The sequence below is a fragment of the Bombus pyrosoma genome, linkage group LG2 (genome assembly GCF_014825855.1).
Source record: "Bombus pyrosoma isolate SC7728 linkage group LG2, ASM1482585v1, whole genome shotgun sequence".
Classification (NCBI taxonomy): Eukaryota; Metazoa; Arthropoda; class Insecta; order Hymenoptera; family Apidae; genus Bombus; species Bombus pyrosoma.
In genome coordinates, this window is record NC_057771.1 from 5,491,249 (window position 1) to 5,506,645 (window position 15,397).

The 15,397-nt window shown below is 29.9% G+C and overlaps 3 protein-coding genes across 8 annotated transcripts; all 3 read left to right on the top strand.

The window, feature by feature from the left end:
* Nucleotides 1–2,099: 2,099 nt before the first annotated feature.
* On the top strand, nt 2,100–5,477 carry LOC122577019. The gene is made up of 3 exons (XM_043748047.1): nt 2,100–2,286; nt 3,599–3,789; nt 3,975–5,477. Exons 1-3 carry the CDS (start codon nt 2,267–2,269, stop codon nt 4,133–4,135), a joined length of 372 nt encoding a protein of 123 aa, XP_043603982.1. The 5' UTR covers nt 2,100–2,266; the 3' UTR covers nt 4,136–5,477.
* A 645-nt stretch (nt 5,478–6,122) lies between these two features.
* On the top strand, nt 6,123–15,294 carry LOC122576981 (probable ATP-dependent RNA helicase DHX35). Of its 6 annotated transcripts, XM_043747969.1 has the most exons (12): nt 6,123–6,505; nt 6,805–7,019; nt 12,297–12,476; nt 12,614–12,754; nt 12,851–13,013; nt 13,292–13,453; nt 13,558–13,704; nt 13,853–13,994; nt 14,097–14,383; nt 14,487–14,792; nt 14,872–15,025; nt 15,117–15,294. In XM_043747969.1, the coding sequence occupies exons 1-12, from the start codon at nt 6,475–6,477 to the stop codon at nt 15,241–15,243; spliced, it is 2,055 nt and encodes a 684-aa protein (XP_043603904.1). In that variant the 5' UTR covers nt 6,123–6,474; the 3' UTR covers nt 15,244–15,294. The 6 variants fall into 6 exon arrangements, with proteins under 6 accessions (XP_043603904.1, XP_043603913.1, XP_043603921.1 ...); XM_043747978.1 differs by lacking the exons at nt 6,123–6,505; nt 6,805–7,019 and adding an exon at nt 7,064–8,461; XM_043747986.1 differs by lacking the exons at nt 6,123–6,505; nt 6,805–7,019 and adding an exon at nt 7,065–8,883.
* LOC122577005 (ceramide phosphoethanolamine synthase) lies at nt 8,881–11,579 on the top strand. The gene has a single exon (XM_043748023.1). It carries the CDS (start codon nt 9,311–9,313, stop codon nt 10,385–10,387), a length of 1,077 nt encoding a protein of 358 aa, XP_043603958.1. The 5' UTR covers nt 8,881–9,310; the 3' UTR covers nt 10,388–11,579.
* Nucleotides 15,295–15,397: the final 103 nt, after the last annotated feature.

The window sequence follows — 15,397 nt, forward strand, 5'->3', positions numbered from 1 at the left end:
GTGGGAATTTAGTCCAGCGAAATGAAAATTTAGATGCGTGGATGCTATCTTTAGTTTGACACTGCAAAGCCAGTGGAAATATAGGTTACTGTCATCGAAATAGCTTGTGGCTGAACACTTCCACTGACCCACTAAACGAAATTTAATTTTATCAAGTAATACTGCATGTCACCAGCTACATGGTTATTTTCGTTAATAAAACATCTTGAAACATTGAGAAAGTTCTACAATAGTTACCAATATATATATATATATATATATGCACGAAGAAATTTGCTTATTGAAATAACTTTGTTAGAAAGGACAAAAATGTATATATAAAGATAAACCCAGTTCACAACGTTTTGAACAAAGAAAAAAAGACGTATATATATATATATATATCGTTTCTTTCCTATGTAAATATCGTGCACTTATTTGTTCCATATGTATCATAAATAGAAGTGCACTTGAAACAGCGAGCACCTTACTTTTGGAAAGTTTCATTGAAAACCTAACTCAATCTGATATAAATGTGTCTTCAAGGTTTTACCGTGTAAAGGATATTCAAAAAGAAGCATCTGCTTTGCACGTCTTCACCTGCATCGTCTATAGCAGCTGCTTGGTGTTATCTTCGTGCTTACGTAGACCTCTGGCACGTGGCATGTTCGGTAGGACAAAAAATACATTTCTTAACAGACTAAACTAACACGTTTGCATGATTTTTGCAAATATGAAGATTGATAAATCATCGAATATTCGTTTTTATAGATAAGATTATCGAAAGAAAAACGGATCTTTACCGTCGTTTTCGAAATTATTACATTTCGATGTAACTATAGGATAGATTATTGTATTTAAACTTTGTACAGTGTGATGGAATAAATTTTGAAAACGAATTTATTATCTACCTCCTCTTCATTTATAGAAAAAATTAAAATATATTTATATATGTATATATAATCATATATAAAAGTATTAATTATATTTCCCTACTCTAGGTAATGAGATTTCGATATATATATATATATATATGTATGTATTAATTTTTATATGTGTATGTACATCTATATGTATACCAGCCTATACATAGTATCTAATGTATCCATATTATGTATCATAAGGGCATTTAGAGTGTCATCATGAGTTAAGTTACACCTCTGATAAAATGCCCGTAAGACTTTTAGAACTAACGTCGCAATAAAATAATACTGTAGCGAACAGGAAATGTGATCTTTTACTATTTTATGGCTAAAAGCAACCTGTAACATGGACGTAAATACAGCAGAGCCTTTTAGACGGGTGCGTGGATCAACCTGAAAGCATCGCGCACCTTTTAATATACACCGGAAATAGAACCATACGCGAAACTTCTAGAACTTTCTGCACCTTGCTTCCGTTTATATCTTGTATATTATTCATAGTATACATTAAATTTCATTAGAATCGAGCTAATATCTTAAATCATACATAAGATTTAATAGACATTATTTTGAAAGTGATGCGGGACAAAATACATGTTTCTCAAACAATACAACGCTAGCGCCGGAAGCACGGGGATTTTTTACGAGCTTCGTAAGACAGGATCCAATTGGCTAGTGTGTTATTTGGAGGGGCATTAACAATGCGGTAGTGGCGAAGCTACCACTACCATGAACCTAAAACCACATAATCATTGACAGATTTAGATAAATGTATTGTACTTCACATGTGTGGTATTTTTCATTTGAAAGAAAGTAAAACTAATACCGTAATTAATTACCTGCATTCCATATTTTCTATGATCTACAGGCATTTTTCTAAGAAACTTCATTGAACCATGATTCATGATTAAAATATAGCGGCAAATTATTTATACGTATTCTAAGGTCATATTCATCGGAAAATAAACTGAGATTAATAAGTACCATTGATAATATTATTTACTAAACATATTGCAGTAATTCTTTGCTCTTCTGTGAAAGAATTATATATTAACGATTTCTAGTCATTTTAAAATTATATTTACAACGAATAGTTTAATAAGTGACCGAATCGTGCGCCATCTGTAAACGAGCGGGAAAGAAAAGTGTTTGAAGGCCGCCGGCCTGCCGGCCGGACCGAGTAACTCGGGTCTTGGGCGAATCAGTGTGCGAGTCTCTCTGCCATTTGCGCGTCGGTACGCGACTACGCGGCAGTGGTGATACCAGAATTCTACGTCTGCTTACCGGTGCGTAAAAAACGCAGGCCTTATTAAGTGCGTTTTGTATCTAAGTGCTTTATCGATCACACGATTAAATTGATCAGCATGGCGGATACGGAAACTAAGTAAGTACTACAGATTTTTTTTATTGATCTATCGTAAGGAAATCACACGTTTTCACTGAATGCTTTTGTTATGTTTCTTTGCTGGATACAGTAACGGCGGGTCAACAATGCTTTATAATCCCCATTTTTTACTTAACTATTTTAAACGATTCAAGTTCGAAGTTGATTCTCTTGTTTTGATAACTTTATTTGTATCGCAATTGTTTGTGTACTTTTGAAAGCGTACGTAGTTTGTACAGTCACGAGAAAGGGACCACGGTGAAGGAAGAGGGGATGCTCTCTCTCTACGTGATATTCTCAGCTTGATTCGTAAGGCGCGTTACGTTCTCAGGATTACCTGCTTTTGCCATGACATGTGCTCTACTTGTAGAGCCGCTTTTCTGGCGGTATCGTTTACCCTTTTATTTTCCCCACTTGTAGCTTCAGTTATACGAGACACGCGATAAGAAACTACAACGCGTGTTCGTCTATTATTAATATTTATTTTATGAATATTTTAATCGTAAATACCCCAGTTATTTGTTGTCTATGAATCATTCGATATTTTTGCGAATATAATGGATAAACGTGACTGCAAATTAAAATAGAATATTTTATAATGCGTTAAATTGTAATTTTTCAACATTAACAATAGTTCGAACATTTTTATATAAGCACATAGAATGTTGATTACTCATGTATAAAAAGAACTCTCGCTCTCTGTAGAAATATTTTGCGGATGATTGTACACGTATCACCTTAAAAAGAAAATGGACAACGTATCGATCTGTTCTCCCTTACCGACTAAATGTCAGGAATACTCGCATTTTACTTTTTACTAAACATTTCTGAGAAAAAATACATGATATTTGTAATAATAAACATCAGTAATATTTAGGTTTATTTAAGTTCCGATAATATGGGAATAAAATACATATGTAGCATTGATGTATATATTACGGTCCACGAACATCCACGGTTTGCCGCGCCGAAACAGTCTGTATGTATTGCGTACGTATACGTGTGTAACGTTCTGTTGAAAGGAGTATTTTGCGGGAAGGGGAAGACGAAAGCAGGATAATATTAACATCGGTAGGTGCCGCTACGGTTGGCGTCCTATCTCTATTTCTTTTCCTTGTCATTCCATCTCTGTCTGTAGCTATAAAGTTTAGCCGCTCTAAAGAATCACGTATCATGATAGAAATAAGTATTTCATTCATACAAATATGAATGTCATGGGTATTTTCAGTACAGAATATATTACATATTATGTTTTACTCTGTATGAATTATTTGAAAATTAACGTAGGCACATAATATATCCCAATTTTTAGAGACACCAAAGTTGTTACAACCCCAGAAAAGAAAGTGGTGGAGGAAGAAAAGAAAACTGTCCAAGAAGTTGACGAAGATTCAAAAGCATCTGAAAATGGAGATGCCAAAGAAACCAAAGAAAATGGCTCAAACGAGGAAAAAGAGTTGGAGGAAAAAGAAGCAGAATCAACAGAGAATGGGGATTCTACAGGTAATATCATGAAAATTACAACAAAAAATTTTTTAATTTGTGATTAAACACTTAATATGTTCAATTGTATGCATATTAATAATTATACTAAGAGTAAACTATATAAGTAGTGATATATTATCGATTATAGAAAATTCCACTTACATTTATAAGAATAATATTAAAATGATCGATTCTATTCGTAGATGCTCCCATTGATAGTTGTTGTATAAAGAGGAAATCAACGACTTTGAGTGAAACAACAGAAGAAGCCGCCACTGATGGTGCCAGTCCTGAAAAAAAAACAAAACTTGATGAGAAGAGTGCTGAAACGGAAAGCAATGGAGAAGCAGAAGCTACGGCCTAATATTTTTTATGTTTACTGCAGATTTAATCTATAGATGCAATTTTAAGCTAACCGACAAGTCAGAACACCTGAAATTTGTTATCTATGCATCGTCATGGTAGACGAGCATTAAAAACGAAAATTTCAATATTGTATTAATGACTTTTTGTGTTCAGACATTTTATGTGTGTTTATTGCAACCATTTTTATGTCTTTGATTGGCAATAGTATATATCCATAACATCATTACAAATTACAATCTTAGATGACTACCATTCATGTTTCCTAAGTTCTCCATTGACGTCCATACATTACACGTATATACACACGCAGATTTAATCTTACAAAATGAGGAGATTACAGATAATATAAATAATATATTTCTGATACGTAATAGTAGATGATAGTGTGGTGCTTGAGAATGATATTTGTACGAAGATGTTCCATATATAATTCTCATTCTTTCTGATGCACAGACATATGTTAACACTTTATATCGAAGATGGAAGAAACAATATCTGTTTGCAAATCAAAATACATTCCTAAAATACCTTGAAACTCACCCAGTGTTCATTAGTATTTTTTGACGAAAGGTGTAAAACGAATCCTATTTGTAAATTCCTACAAATACTTGTTTCACACATGTATATACATATATAATTTAACGTTTACCAAACGTAAAACAAATTACACAAATTGTAAAATGTGTGAGTGCGTTGACATTAATACGATATATAGTTTAAATGATTTGCAATTAAAATTTAAACTACATTTAATAAAAAAGATATATATATATACTATTACTCAATCATCAGAATTATCGAAATACTTAATATATGTAATAACTTGTATGTACAAAAAAATACTGGTGAGCAAAAAACACGTAATGTTATTTGCAATAACAGCGACGGAAAATACAATACTAACAGTTTTACTTTAGTGAAAAGTTGCATATCAAAAGTTTGAAGTTTATGTGTGAATAAAATAATATAATAGCATACTTTTAAACGCAAAATTAAAAGCAATCTAGTGTATATGTACCAATATAACCAATTGATTAATAATGTTAAACACGAAGATGTTACTATATCATCATTAGTCTTCTTTAGTTACTATCTAGTACAAATTGTTCTCATATAAAGTATGATAAAATCAGAATAACTCTGTAATATTATTTCTTATATAATAAATATTACATGTGAATTGGCAAAACTGTATAAAATTATATTAAAACATATCCAGGGACAAGATAAAATTAATTAAAATGCAATGTTAGTATACTTGTGTTAGATTTCTATATTCTTATAATTTACACAGAATACGAGATGGTTGTTATTAATAAAACTATTTGTGTACAAAGTAATATATCTATCTTTGTATATAATATTGCAACTTATATATAATTCAATAAAAAGTTATTTACTGTTAGTTTACAGAATCTGAAAAATTTTAACATAATACATCGAAGAATCTTTTTATACTATTTGTATTTTTATTTCACATACATAATATACATATTCCTACACGCATGTATATACAATGTCATATATCGCTATTGATTTTAAATCTAAAGGAACTATATATAATTTCCATGTTTATCGTTTCATTTACTTTCGTACTATGTATTTATGTTATATCAACTGAAATATTATATTCATGTTTTCCTATACTAGGTCTTCAATTTTTTTTTATATATTGTTGGTCCAGTTTAGAATTGAAATAAAATTAAATAATTTGCTGAAATATATGTATGTGTGAGGGAATGAAATTGAAATTTCTGATTCGTTCAATTCAATTAAAAATAATTAAAAGTATTTCCTACCAAGTGGATTTTTTCCTACTGTTTATATAGCTGAATAATATAAAATATAATAATAATAAATATTCTTATAGTTAGAATTGTTTAAATATTTTCAAATCATATACAGGGTCACCTATAGGAAAACTACAGTTCAAAGGAATATGACAGGTGTGAGAAATATATATATATGTACTGCATTGTTCGTAAGTGTCGTTATTAATTCGAATGGCATAGAGGCAAGAAAAGTACTGCATTATATCGCTCATCGTCATGCGTTGCTATATTGCTTTATTTGTTATGTGACACTTTCGGCCAATACGCATGTTTATCTTTATGATTGTGTTGAGTCTATCGGAAATAACCAATTAGGTCGGCATTCCTTCCGTCTGTCAACGTACCAGTAACGCATTATGTGTATTTACTTACATATATATCGGGCGGTAAAATAGTTGTGTTTATTTGAATTGTGTGGTTATTATGTAAATATAAGAGTTTATAATCTGATGATATATTTGACAACTAATTTTATCTCGTTGTACTGTTTATATAATTATATAAAATGAATACAAAACCGACTTTTTCTAAACCTGGTAAGTACAATTGTTTTTGAACATATCCGTACAAACATGTAAAAGGATAATGTTTCCTCTTTCTTTATTTTTATTTCCCAATATTGTATTCTTCTTAATTACAACTGTTTTAAAAGTAGTATTATACGCTGACATTATCATATGTTGTAAAACTTATTCTTACATATACATACAGCAGTTGTATAACATAACCTATTGAATTTATGAATTTTGTACATATATGTACCTTATCTGCATATGTTTATATACATTATATCGAGAAAAATTTTATATTCATCTGATAATTTTTTTAATTACAGGTGATAGTATGTGGCAAGAGGATAAACCAGATACAGAAGCCCATTCGTCCACACAATTTGTATACAATGCGCATCATTCGCTTGCACTTAATATGCAACGTCAACGATTGCCTACATTTAAGTATAGAAGTCACATTATATACTTACTGGAAAAATATCAAACATTAGTCTTAATCGGTGAAACTGGATGTGGAAAGAGTACGCAGTTACCTCAGGTATGCCTCTATTTTGAAGGAATTATATTATAATATAAGGAGGTGAAATTTAAATAAATAACATTGTGATGATATGGATTTTATTGTATGTAGTAATATAATTCTACATAAATTTATGATATAAAATATAACGTAACATATACATATACATAACATATTTGCTATTGCCACTTATATAATCTTTTACAGTTATACATATTTCAAGCGTGCACTTATAAAAATTGCAATATTTTCAATGTGTCATAATTAAATTTTTCTTGCTTATTTTTTAAACTTTATATAACATTTAAAGTAGCTGTGTAATATTTTTGAGCGAGAGTTTTGATTTTTTTGATTGAGAATATGAATATACATGATTTTCCAAATAACTTAATTGATTGTTTTTCATATACATAAGATGACTCGTTTTGAATCTATAAACGTAAACTACTCGTACACCATTTGATGTAAATAAATAGTTTTTCACTGTATACGGACACATAAAGCTCATACGAAGATGACACGTTTTTGTATTATCTATATACCATATTACCTATATATTACCTATATACCACATTAGCCTATTTATATCGAAAAACCACTAGTTTAGCAGATATCTTAACTTTAATTTAGTCAAATTTAATGTATGAAAGACAAGGAAAGACGCGGAGCGGTATTCTTGTGTTTACGTTGTCCTTGGTTATGCGTCGTCTTTAAGAGAACTACTTACACCAGCTTATGGCCCTCTCGAAACCATTCACTTCTTATCTGAACTATTTTTTTGTACAATTGATACATTGTTGTATGAGTAATTTGCGTATATAAATTAAAATCGGTCACTCTGTATATACAGTGTTATTGAACTGGTAGTACAAACCGAAAGGAAGTGAATCTACATGAAAAAACAAGTCAAACACATGTAATAAAATCCTTTCATAAGAATTACATTCTTTTTTTTCCGAGAAAAATAAATTTGAAAATTTATTATGCGCGTGTACCAAGATAGCTCTTAACTAAACATATGCAAACTCTATTTTCTTGAAGACAAGGCTTGAAACAGAAAAATTTTATTTTAAAATGTATCATTTACGCATATTTAGTTCATAATTAAAGTTTAAGCATACTTGACAAATTTTTTAATTCAATTTTCTCGAAAACAATATGACAAAATTTTATTCTATATATTTTTAACTTTACTTTTCATGCATTTATTTTCTTTTGGTTTGTACCATCTGTTCAGTAACACCCTGTATATTAGATTTACTTATTTAGGTTTTTATCTATATGACATATATACAAATATCATAAAAATGTTATTTATATATAATATATATATATAATAGAAATGTTGAGTAATATATAAATTCGCGCACGCGCACAGATAAAGATCTTGTTGCATCGCCATTCTGTTGTGGTCAAACAAATTCGACAGTACATCATCATCTTTTCAAATTGTAATGTGTGTTAGTAAAATTTTTCGAGAACAACAATTTTCATAATAGTTATACCTAATAACTTAGTGAATAATAATGTGTCGTAAAAAGAAATATCATGGAATAACAATTTTTACAGTTCGCTATTTTGTTACCGAACTATTAAAAAAAGAAATTATCTGACAACAGTGCGATTGAAATATTATTATTATTATAAAAGAAACTCATGCTATTTTGATAAATAACGTAATAATGTATTAATTAAATAAGGTATTTGAAAAGTTTTCCAATCACTCGAATAAAATATACCGGCATGGTATCAGTTAATCGATCAAAATAGTATATTCAGAATCTGCAGATTTCATCTAACCATGTGCAGTCACGGCACACTGATCCGTGTCCCATGAATACGTCGTCCATGAATATTGCAACATTACTAACAACGGAGCAAAGTACTGTTAATTATAATGATAATTCCACTGTACTCGTAATCCTGCAAAAAAGTATGGTACAAAAATCATCGTAATCAAATTAGCCACGTGATGAGTTTAAAAGTTGAAAGACTGTATTTTTTATTTGCCATACACAATTCATTATATCGAAAAAGTGAATATCACAATAATATTATTGCTTCAAAATAATAAACGAACGTGTTTTTTTTATTCGTGTTATATTAAAGAAGTATTTATAACAAAATTACTGAGCAATGAATTTATTGCTAATATTTAATAGCAGTGTGCATTTACGTTAACTACATATCTCTAATATATTTGAATCTATTATAAAGAAAGAAAGTGATGATATAACATAAGGAACATGTTATAAAGATATAACGATATATTTATCAATTTATACAAACGTGCCAAATTTATATGCAAAATGTTTGGTTCAACAACTCTAGTAAGCAGGTCATTCCTAGCAATTTTGATATTAATGACATTATACTTCCTTGGAATGGATCTTCTATTGTATTCTAGAACACAAAATTATGATATAAGACCTACATCAAATGGTACACAATATGTTTCAATCATACCTTGTGATTTTAATCCATTGTGTACAGTGACTATAAAAGGATTAATGCTTGATCATCCAAACCATTTTCTCTTGAGTCCTCTCGCAGCTATCATGGATGATCTATTGCATATAAGCAGTTCTTGGATATGGGTGACACCAAACACAATCAGTTGTTTCCATGTATTAATAGCAGTGCTGGCTGGTAAATGTGTTTCCAGTGATTCGTTGTCTTATAGACGTTTAGGTGTAATACTGTTTCAAGCAAGAACATGGTTGGATGATTTGGATGGACATGTTGCTAGAAAAAGAGCAAATATTAATGGTGAACGATCAGACATTGGCTCATCTGGTTACATTATCGATGGTATTTGTGATGCTTTTGGATGTGTTGCTTTTATTATTGGCTTATATCAATTTCTTGCTCGTAACTCAAGTAGACGTGGAGGTTACGATAAGCTGCCACAACTTCCTGTATCTTCAGTTTTGGAACCTGGAAACGTAACTTTGAAAACTTCAAATGCAGCACTTCGTAACATATTACTTATAGCCGTCCATTTGTTCCTCAGCAGTGCCGCCTGGAATCGATATATATATTTATATCAAGATCTTCTTGAGACTGAATATAGAACAACACCGATTAGTAGAGAACATTTTTATGCTAGACAAACAGTTATATTTAGAAGTTTATCCTTTACAATAATAACCCTTTGTTGGAAATTTTTGAATTTTCATGCTATCATGGATTACTTGCTTTTGGCAATATTTTTTGATCGTATGCGGGAGTATATTAGACTTGTAAAGTGGTCTTTATATGTTGTTGTATTATTACTTGTTTATGTAACTGAATTTCATTATTTACGGGCCTATACATACATGCAAGATGTACCATCATTGATCGATGAAGAGATATCTTCATCTGACGTCTATACTCAGGGATGACAGTGTGAATCTTGGAAAACATTGTTTTCTACTATTTGTTACTGGTGATATAATGACTAAGATGACTATTGTACACTGAAATTTGCAAATTTGTCTACGAAAGCAATATGTTGATAAAACTTTTTGTATTTTCTATTTTTCTGCATGTATTTTATATACACAGCAGACTGATGTATGAAAAGATGTGTATAACCCCTTAAATGGCAATCTAATCATACTTTATTACGAATTAGCTTTACAAAATATATGGTATGTTAATGTTCTATTATAAACAGTAATTTTCAACAGTAATTTTCCCAAATTATTTGTAGATCATAATATGTATTAGTTCACGTGTTGCTCTTTTAGATAAACATAATTATTAGTAATAATTAATACTGATTTACATCACTAAATATTTAATAATACATTTGTCTTCCTAGTTAAGCATTTATATAATATGTCTTAATTTCATATTTATAGAATATGATTATTAAAATATATTGATTGATTGTCATAGATTATTGATTTTGGTGGTATTGCTGTGATGTTCGATATTATTGGGATACTTGAGGATAATGTTAATATCTACTTATACAATAATAAACAATAACTTACATATACTATTGAAAAATGGTATGACGGACCTTAGCGTAAATTTTCATAAAATGTTTCTAGTATGTTTTTTATACCTGTACTTCAAATTATTGCATATTTTGACTGTCATTATTATATACAATAATACTGTATATATGCAATAAAATTGTATTATATGCATAACATAAATATGTATTTATATTAAATATACGAGTTAAGTAATATATGTTGATACGTGATAATTATTAACACTAAGTGCATCAAAGTATACAATTTTGTATTTTTTATTTGTAATAATTAATAACTTCTTGCCTTTATTCGTATTTCTAGCGTGATGCAATGTCGCGAGTTACCTACTTAGAGTACTTGTAAGTTTGCTGAAGTCGAAGTAAACCGTTATAACAAGCTTTCAATAAAATCCGATATAAATATGACATTAAACCACAAAGACGTAATACATGTAATATTCCGCCGTTACCGATGTGCGCTAATGCAAGATTAAGGCTGATAGTAGATTTCAGAGAATAGAACTTTGCGTTGAACTTGAAAAACGATCAGTGCATTCAACAGTGTACTAATCAAGTTTGTGTGAAATATAACTTTTGCTTATCTGACATACGGTGTTACTTTACTTAGCCTTAGTCACTTTGCAATAAAAGTATCAATTGATTTTTATGTTAGGTAAAGTTTCATAACTATCGAATATTACGTAATAACACATCAATGTCTATTACAAAACCTTTTGCCTAAAATAAATGCAGAACAATAGTTTATTTATATTGAGGCAATTTACTTTTCATAGTTTTCGGAAAATGTATTTCGTATCTATTTGGTAGCTCCTCTCAAATATGAGTAGAATTACATAATTAGATAAGATAAAACCGTATTACTATTTTCAAGAATATAAATGCAATATTGGATTTTTTCAACATTCATTACATATTTCTTTATTATGCATTTTATCATTATTCGTATTATTCATATTATATCATTCATCATTTTATTATTATTATCATTATTATTTTAGAACGTTTCCAGTGTTAATAAGCGTTTATTTTATCTTTTACTGTTTCTTTTGTATTTATTATTAATAGTTGATATTTGTTTTATAAAAATTATTAGAAGCACTAAAATTTTGGTAAAAAATCAATAAGATTTCCAAACCATAAAATGTTTAGTATACTTTATAATATATTATATATATATATATATATATATATTTACTTATATATACGTATATTACTAATATAATATTCAATTAATTACAAATGTACATATATTTATTTTTATGAATTGCATACATAGGAAGCTTTATTTTCTAAAATGATTACAGTATCTTCTTGAAGCAGGATGGTGTACAGATGGGAAAATGATTGGCATCACGGAACCAAGAAGGGTTGCGGCTACATCTTTATCTAATCGTGTTGCTGATGAACGCAATTGTATTTTAGGCACCGAAGTTGGTTATTCTATACGTTTCGATAATTATACGGATGAAACGACAAAGATCAAGGTATTATTTTTAGACGTTAATTGAAGCAGTAAAGAAAATAATAAATTAAAATAATAGAGAATTTTAATTATCAGAAAACTAAAAAATAATAAAAGTTAAATGAAGCCAGTAATTATATAAAATTATATTATCGATAGTATATGACAGAGGGAATTCTGCTTCGTGAATTAATGAGCGATCCTTTGTTGACAAGTTATTCTGTAATCGTGGTGGATGAAGTACATGAAAGGACCCTTCTTACGGATATTATTATGGGACTTCTGAAAAAAATAATCCGGGTAATTGAACATTATAAAGCATTCATAAGCAATAAATTTAATTTAAGTCTAAGTAAAAGATATACTAATTATCATGAAAAATTTGTTTTATTTTAGAAACGAAAAAGTTTACGAATTGTCGTTTGTTCCGCTACGGTCGATGCAGAACAGCTTCGAGATTTTTTCAATACAAATACAACGAAGGATTCCGCAAAAGATACTGCAATTATACTTACCGTCGAAGGTAGACTTTATCCAGTGGATATTTTCTACATTATAGGTATATCTATATATATATATATACATATATAAATACATCACATCATTCTATAAATAATACGTTAGGTCAATTGATAAATAAAGCAATTGGTTTACAATTATTAATCATCAATATCTTCTTCTTGTTTTCTACAATGATTTCTTACTTGTTTCCTAATGTTCCAAATTTTTAAATCTGTTTTTTTATTTCCGTTTCGAGTTTTTGTAATACATATATTACCTATGCGACGTCTTACAACTATGTCATGAATATGTTCTCATTTTTGTATTTTATTTTAGAGCCAGTAGCTAATTACGTGACCAGTGTCATAGATACTGCTTTGAAGATTCACGAAAATGAAGAACCTGGTGATATTCTAGCGTTTCTTACGGGTTTGGACGAAGTAGACCAAGCAGTTTCTCTTTTATCAGAGCATGCAAAGCTCATAAAGGAAGGCAAGCGTGAGTAGAATACGGAATGATACCCTCGTCGTCATTGTCCTGTTATATAACTGTTCAAAGTTTAAGATAGATCTTATCAGTGCCTTCGTATTGTTCTTTTTCAGAGAAACTTTTACCTCTGGCTATGTACGGATCTCTTCCGAACTCAGAACAACTGAAAGTATTTTGGAGGGCTGCCAAAGACACTCGTAAAGTTATCGTAGCCACAAACATTGCAGAAACATCTATCACTATTCCAAATATTGTTTATGGTATGAACTTAATAAAACATTGATTTTGTTAGTTATATACTAAATAAAATATTCCTATTTTTTTTATTGTTATTGTTTAAGTATATATATATATAAGACCTTATATAAAAAAATTCAGTTTAAAAAAGATATTGAAATTTTTATCTAGTTATTGATTGTGGCTTTGTAAAAATTCCATGGTATGAGGCTGAAACTCAGACAAATTCTCTCGTAATTGTTCCTGTGTCCAAAGCATCCGCGAATCAACGTGCTGGTCGAGCGGGTCGTGTCCGAACAGGAAAAGCATACAGGTATGCAATACGTGTAAATGTTCAAATTGTTTAAAAATTCAATAAAGGATTTATTTGTTGGTTTATATTTTCATATTTTTCAAAGTTTCATCCAAAATCTAGATTGTACACAAAGGAAGCATACTCAGAACTATTTGAGGCAACGCCGCCAGAAATGCAACGCTCGGATTTAGCACCGGCGATCTTACAATTGAAAGCTTTAGGAATTGATAATGTATTAAGATTTAATTTTCCTTCTGCTCCACCAAGTAAAAATCTTCTTACTGGACTGGAATTACTTTATGCATTAGGAGCAATTGACAGTAATGGAGAATTAACGACACCATTGGGCGTAACAATGGCAGAAATGCCATTGGAGCCTGTTTTGGCAAAATCTCTTATAGTATCAGGTAAAGTTTAATGAACAGACTTAATTCCTCATAAATTTTTCATGTAAATCATCGAAAATTGTTTTAAATAATTTATTATGTAATTAGCTTCTACCCTACGCAGGTGAAATGGGATGTTCCGAAGAATTATCAACGATTTTAGCTATGCTTCAAGTACAAAATGTTTTTGTAAGACCTGCAGGAGGCCAAGCTGCTATAAAGGCAAGAATAGCGCATAGAAAATTCGAAGTTGAGGAGGGAGACTTATTAACGTTGCTCAATGTATATACCGCTTATGAGAAAAATAGAACACTTAGTTGGTGTCAAAAACAGTTTCTTAATAACAAAGCTTTACGCAGAGTTACGGAAATTCGAACGCAAATGCATTCTATGATGAAGAAATTAGATATACCGTTGGTTTCGGCTAATGGTAAATTAAACTAAATTTTATTGTTTTATATACAGTATGAATTATAAAAATTTTCTGATAATAGCTCATTTCCTTCAAGGAAATTTACAACAAATTCTAAAATGTATAACTGCTGGACTTTTTCCGAAAGCGGCGTACTTGCATTACACTGGAGTATATAAAACAGTACGTGGAAATAAGGATTTGTATATACATCCAAATAGCTGTTTATATACACTTCAGCAACCTCAATGGTTTGTACATCAACTTTAGTGTAACATCTTGTATATCTCTATAATAACGCATGTGTATATCATACTAAATTCTTGTTTTTTCTTTTTCAAGGCTACTATTTTACGAAGTTTTGCAAACAAACAAAACGTATATAAAGGACATAACTGTGATACAACCAGAGTGGTTATTAGAATTAGCGCCTCACTTTTATGAAAAAACATCTCTTGATCCTATTTAATATAATTTTTGTATGTATATACTTAAAATAATAATGTAGTATAAAAAAATAACAAAAGTTTATTCAATTCAAATACCTTTCTTTAATCTGAAAATTAGACCACTTAAAACAATGCTACAAACACAGAGCCACCTACTGATAAAGTAGTATAGTT

What these genes read in the sequence shown, in the direction of transcription:
- LOC122577019 (XM_043748047.1), top strand. Translation starts at nt 2,267, where the DNA reads ATGGCGGATACGGAAACTAA. An exon ending in ATGGCGGATACGGAAACTAA is followed by an intron (nt 2,287 to 3,598) that starts GTAAGTACTACA and finishes CCCAATTTTTAG; the next exon opens with AGACACCAAAGTTGTTACAA. An exon ending in AGAGAATGGGGATTCTACAG is followed by an intron (nt 3,790 to 3,974) that starts GTAATATCATGA and finishes TTCTATTCGTAG; the next exon opens with ATGCTCCCATTGATAGTTGT.
- LOC122576981 (XM_043747969.1), top strand. Translation starts at nt 6,475, where the DNA reads ATGAATACAAAACCGACTTTTTCTAAACCTG. An exon ending in TATTCCAAATATTGTTTATG is followed by an intron (nt 13,705 to 13,852) that starts GTATGAACTTAA and finishes ATTTTTATCTAG; the next exon opens with TTATTGATTGTGGCTTTGTA. An exon ending in ACCGTTGGTTTCGGCTAATG is followed by an intron (nt 14,793 to 14,871) that starts GTAAATTAAACT and finishes ATTTCCTTCAAG; the next exon opens with GAAATTTACAACAAATTCTA.
- LOC122577005 (XM_043748023.1), top strand. Translation starts at nt 9,311, where the DNA reads ATGTTTGGTTCAACAACTCTAGTAAGCAGGTCATTCCTAGCAATTTTG.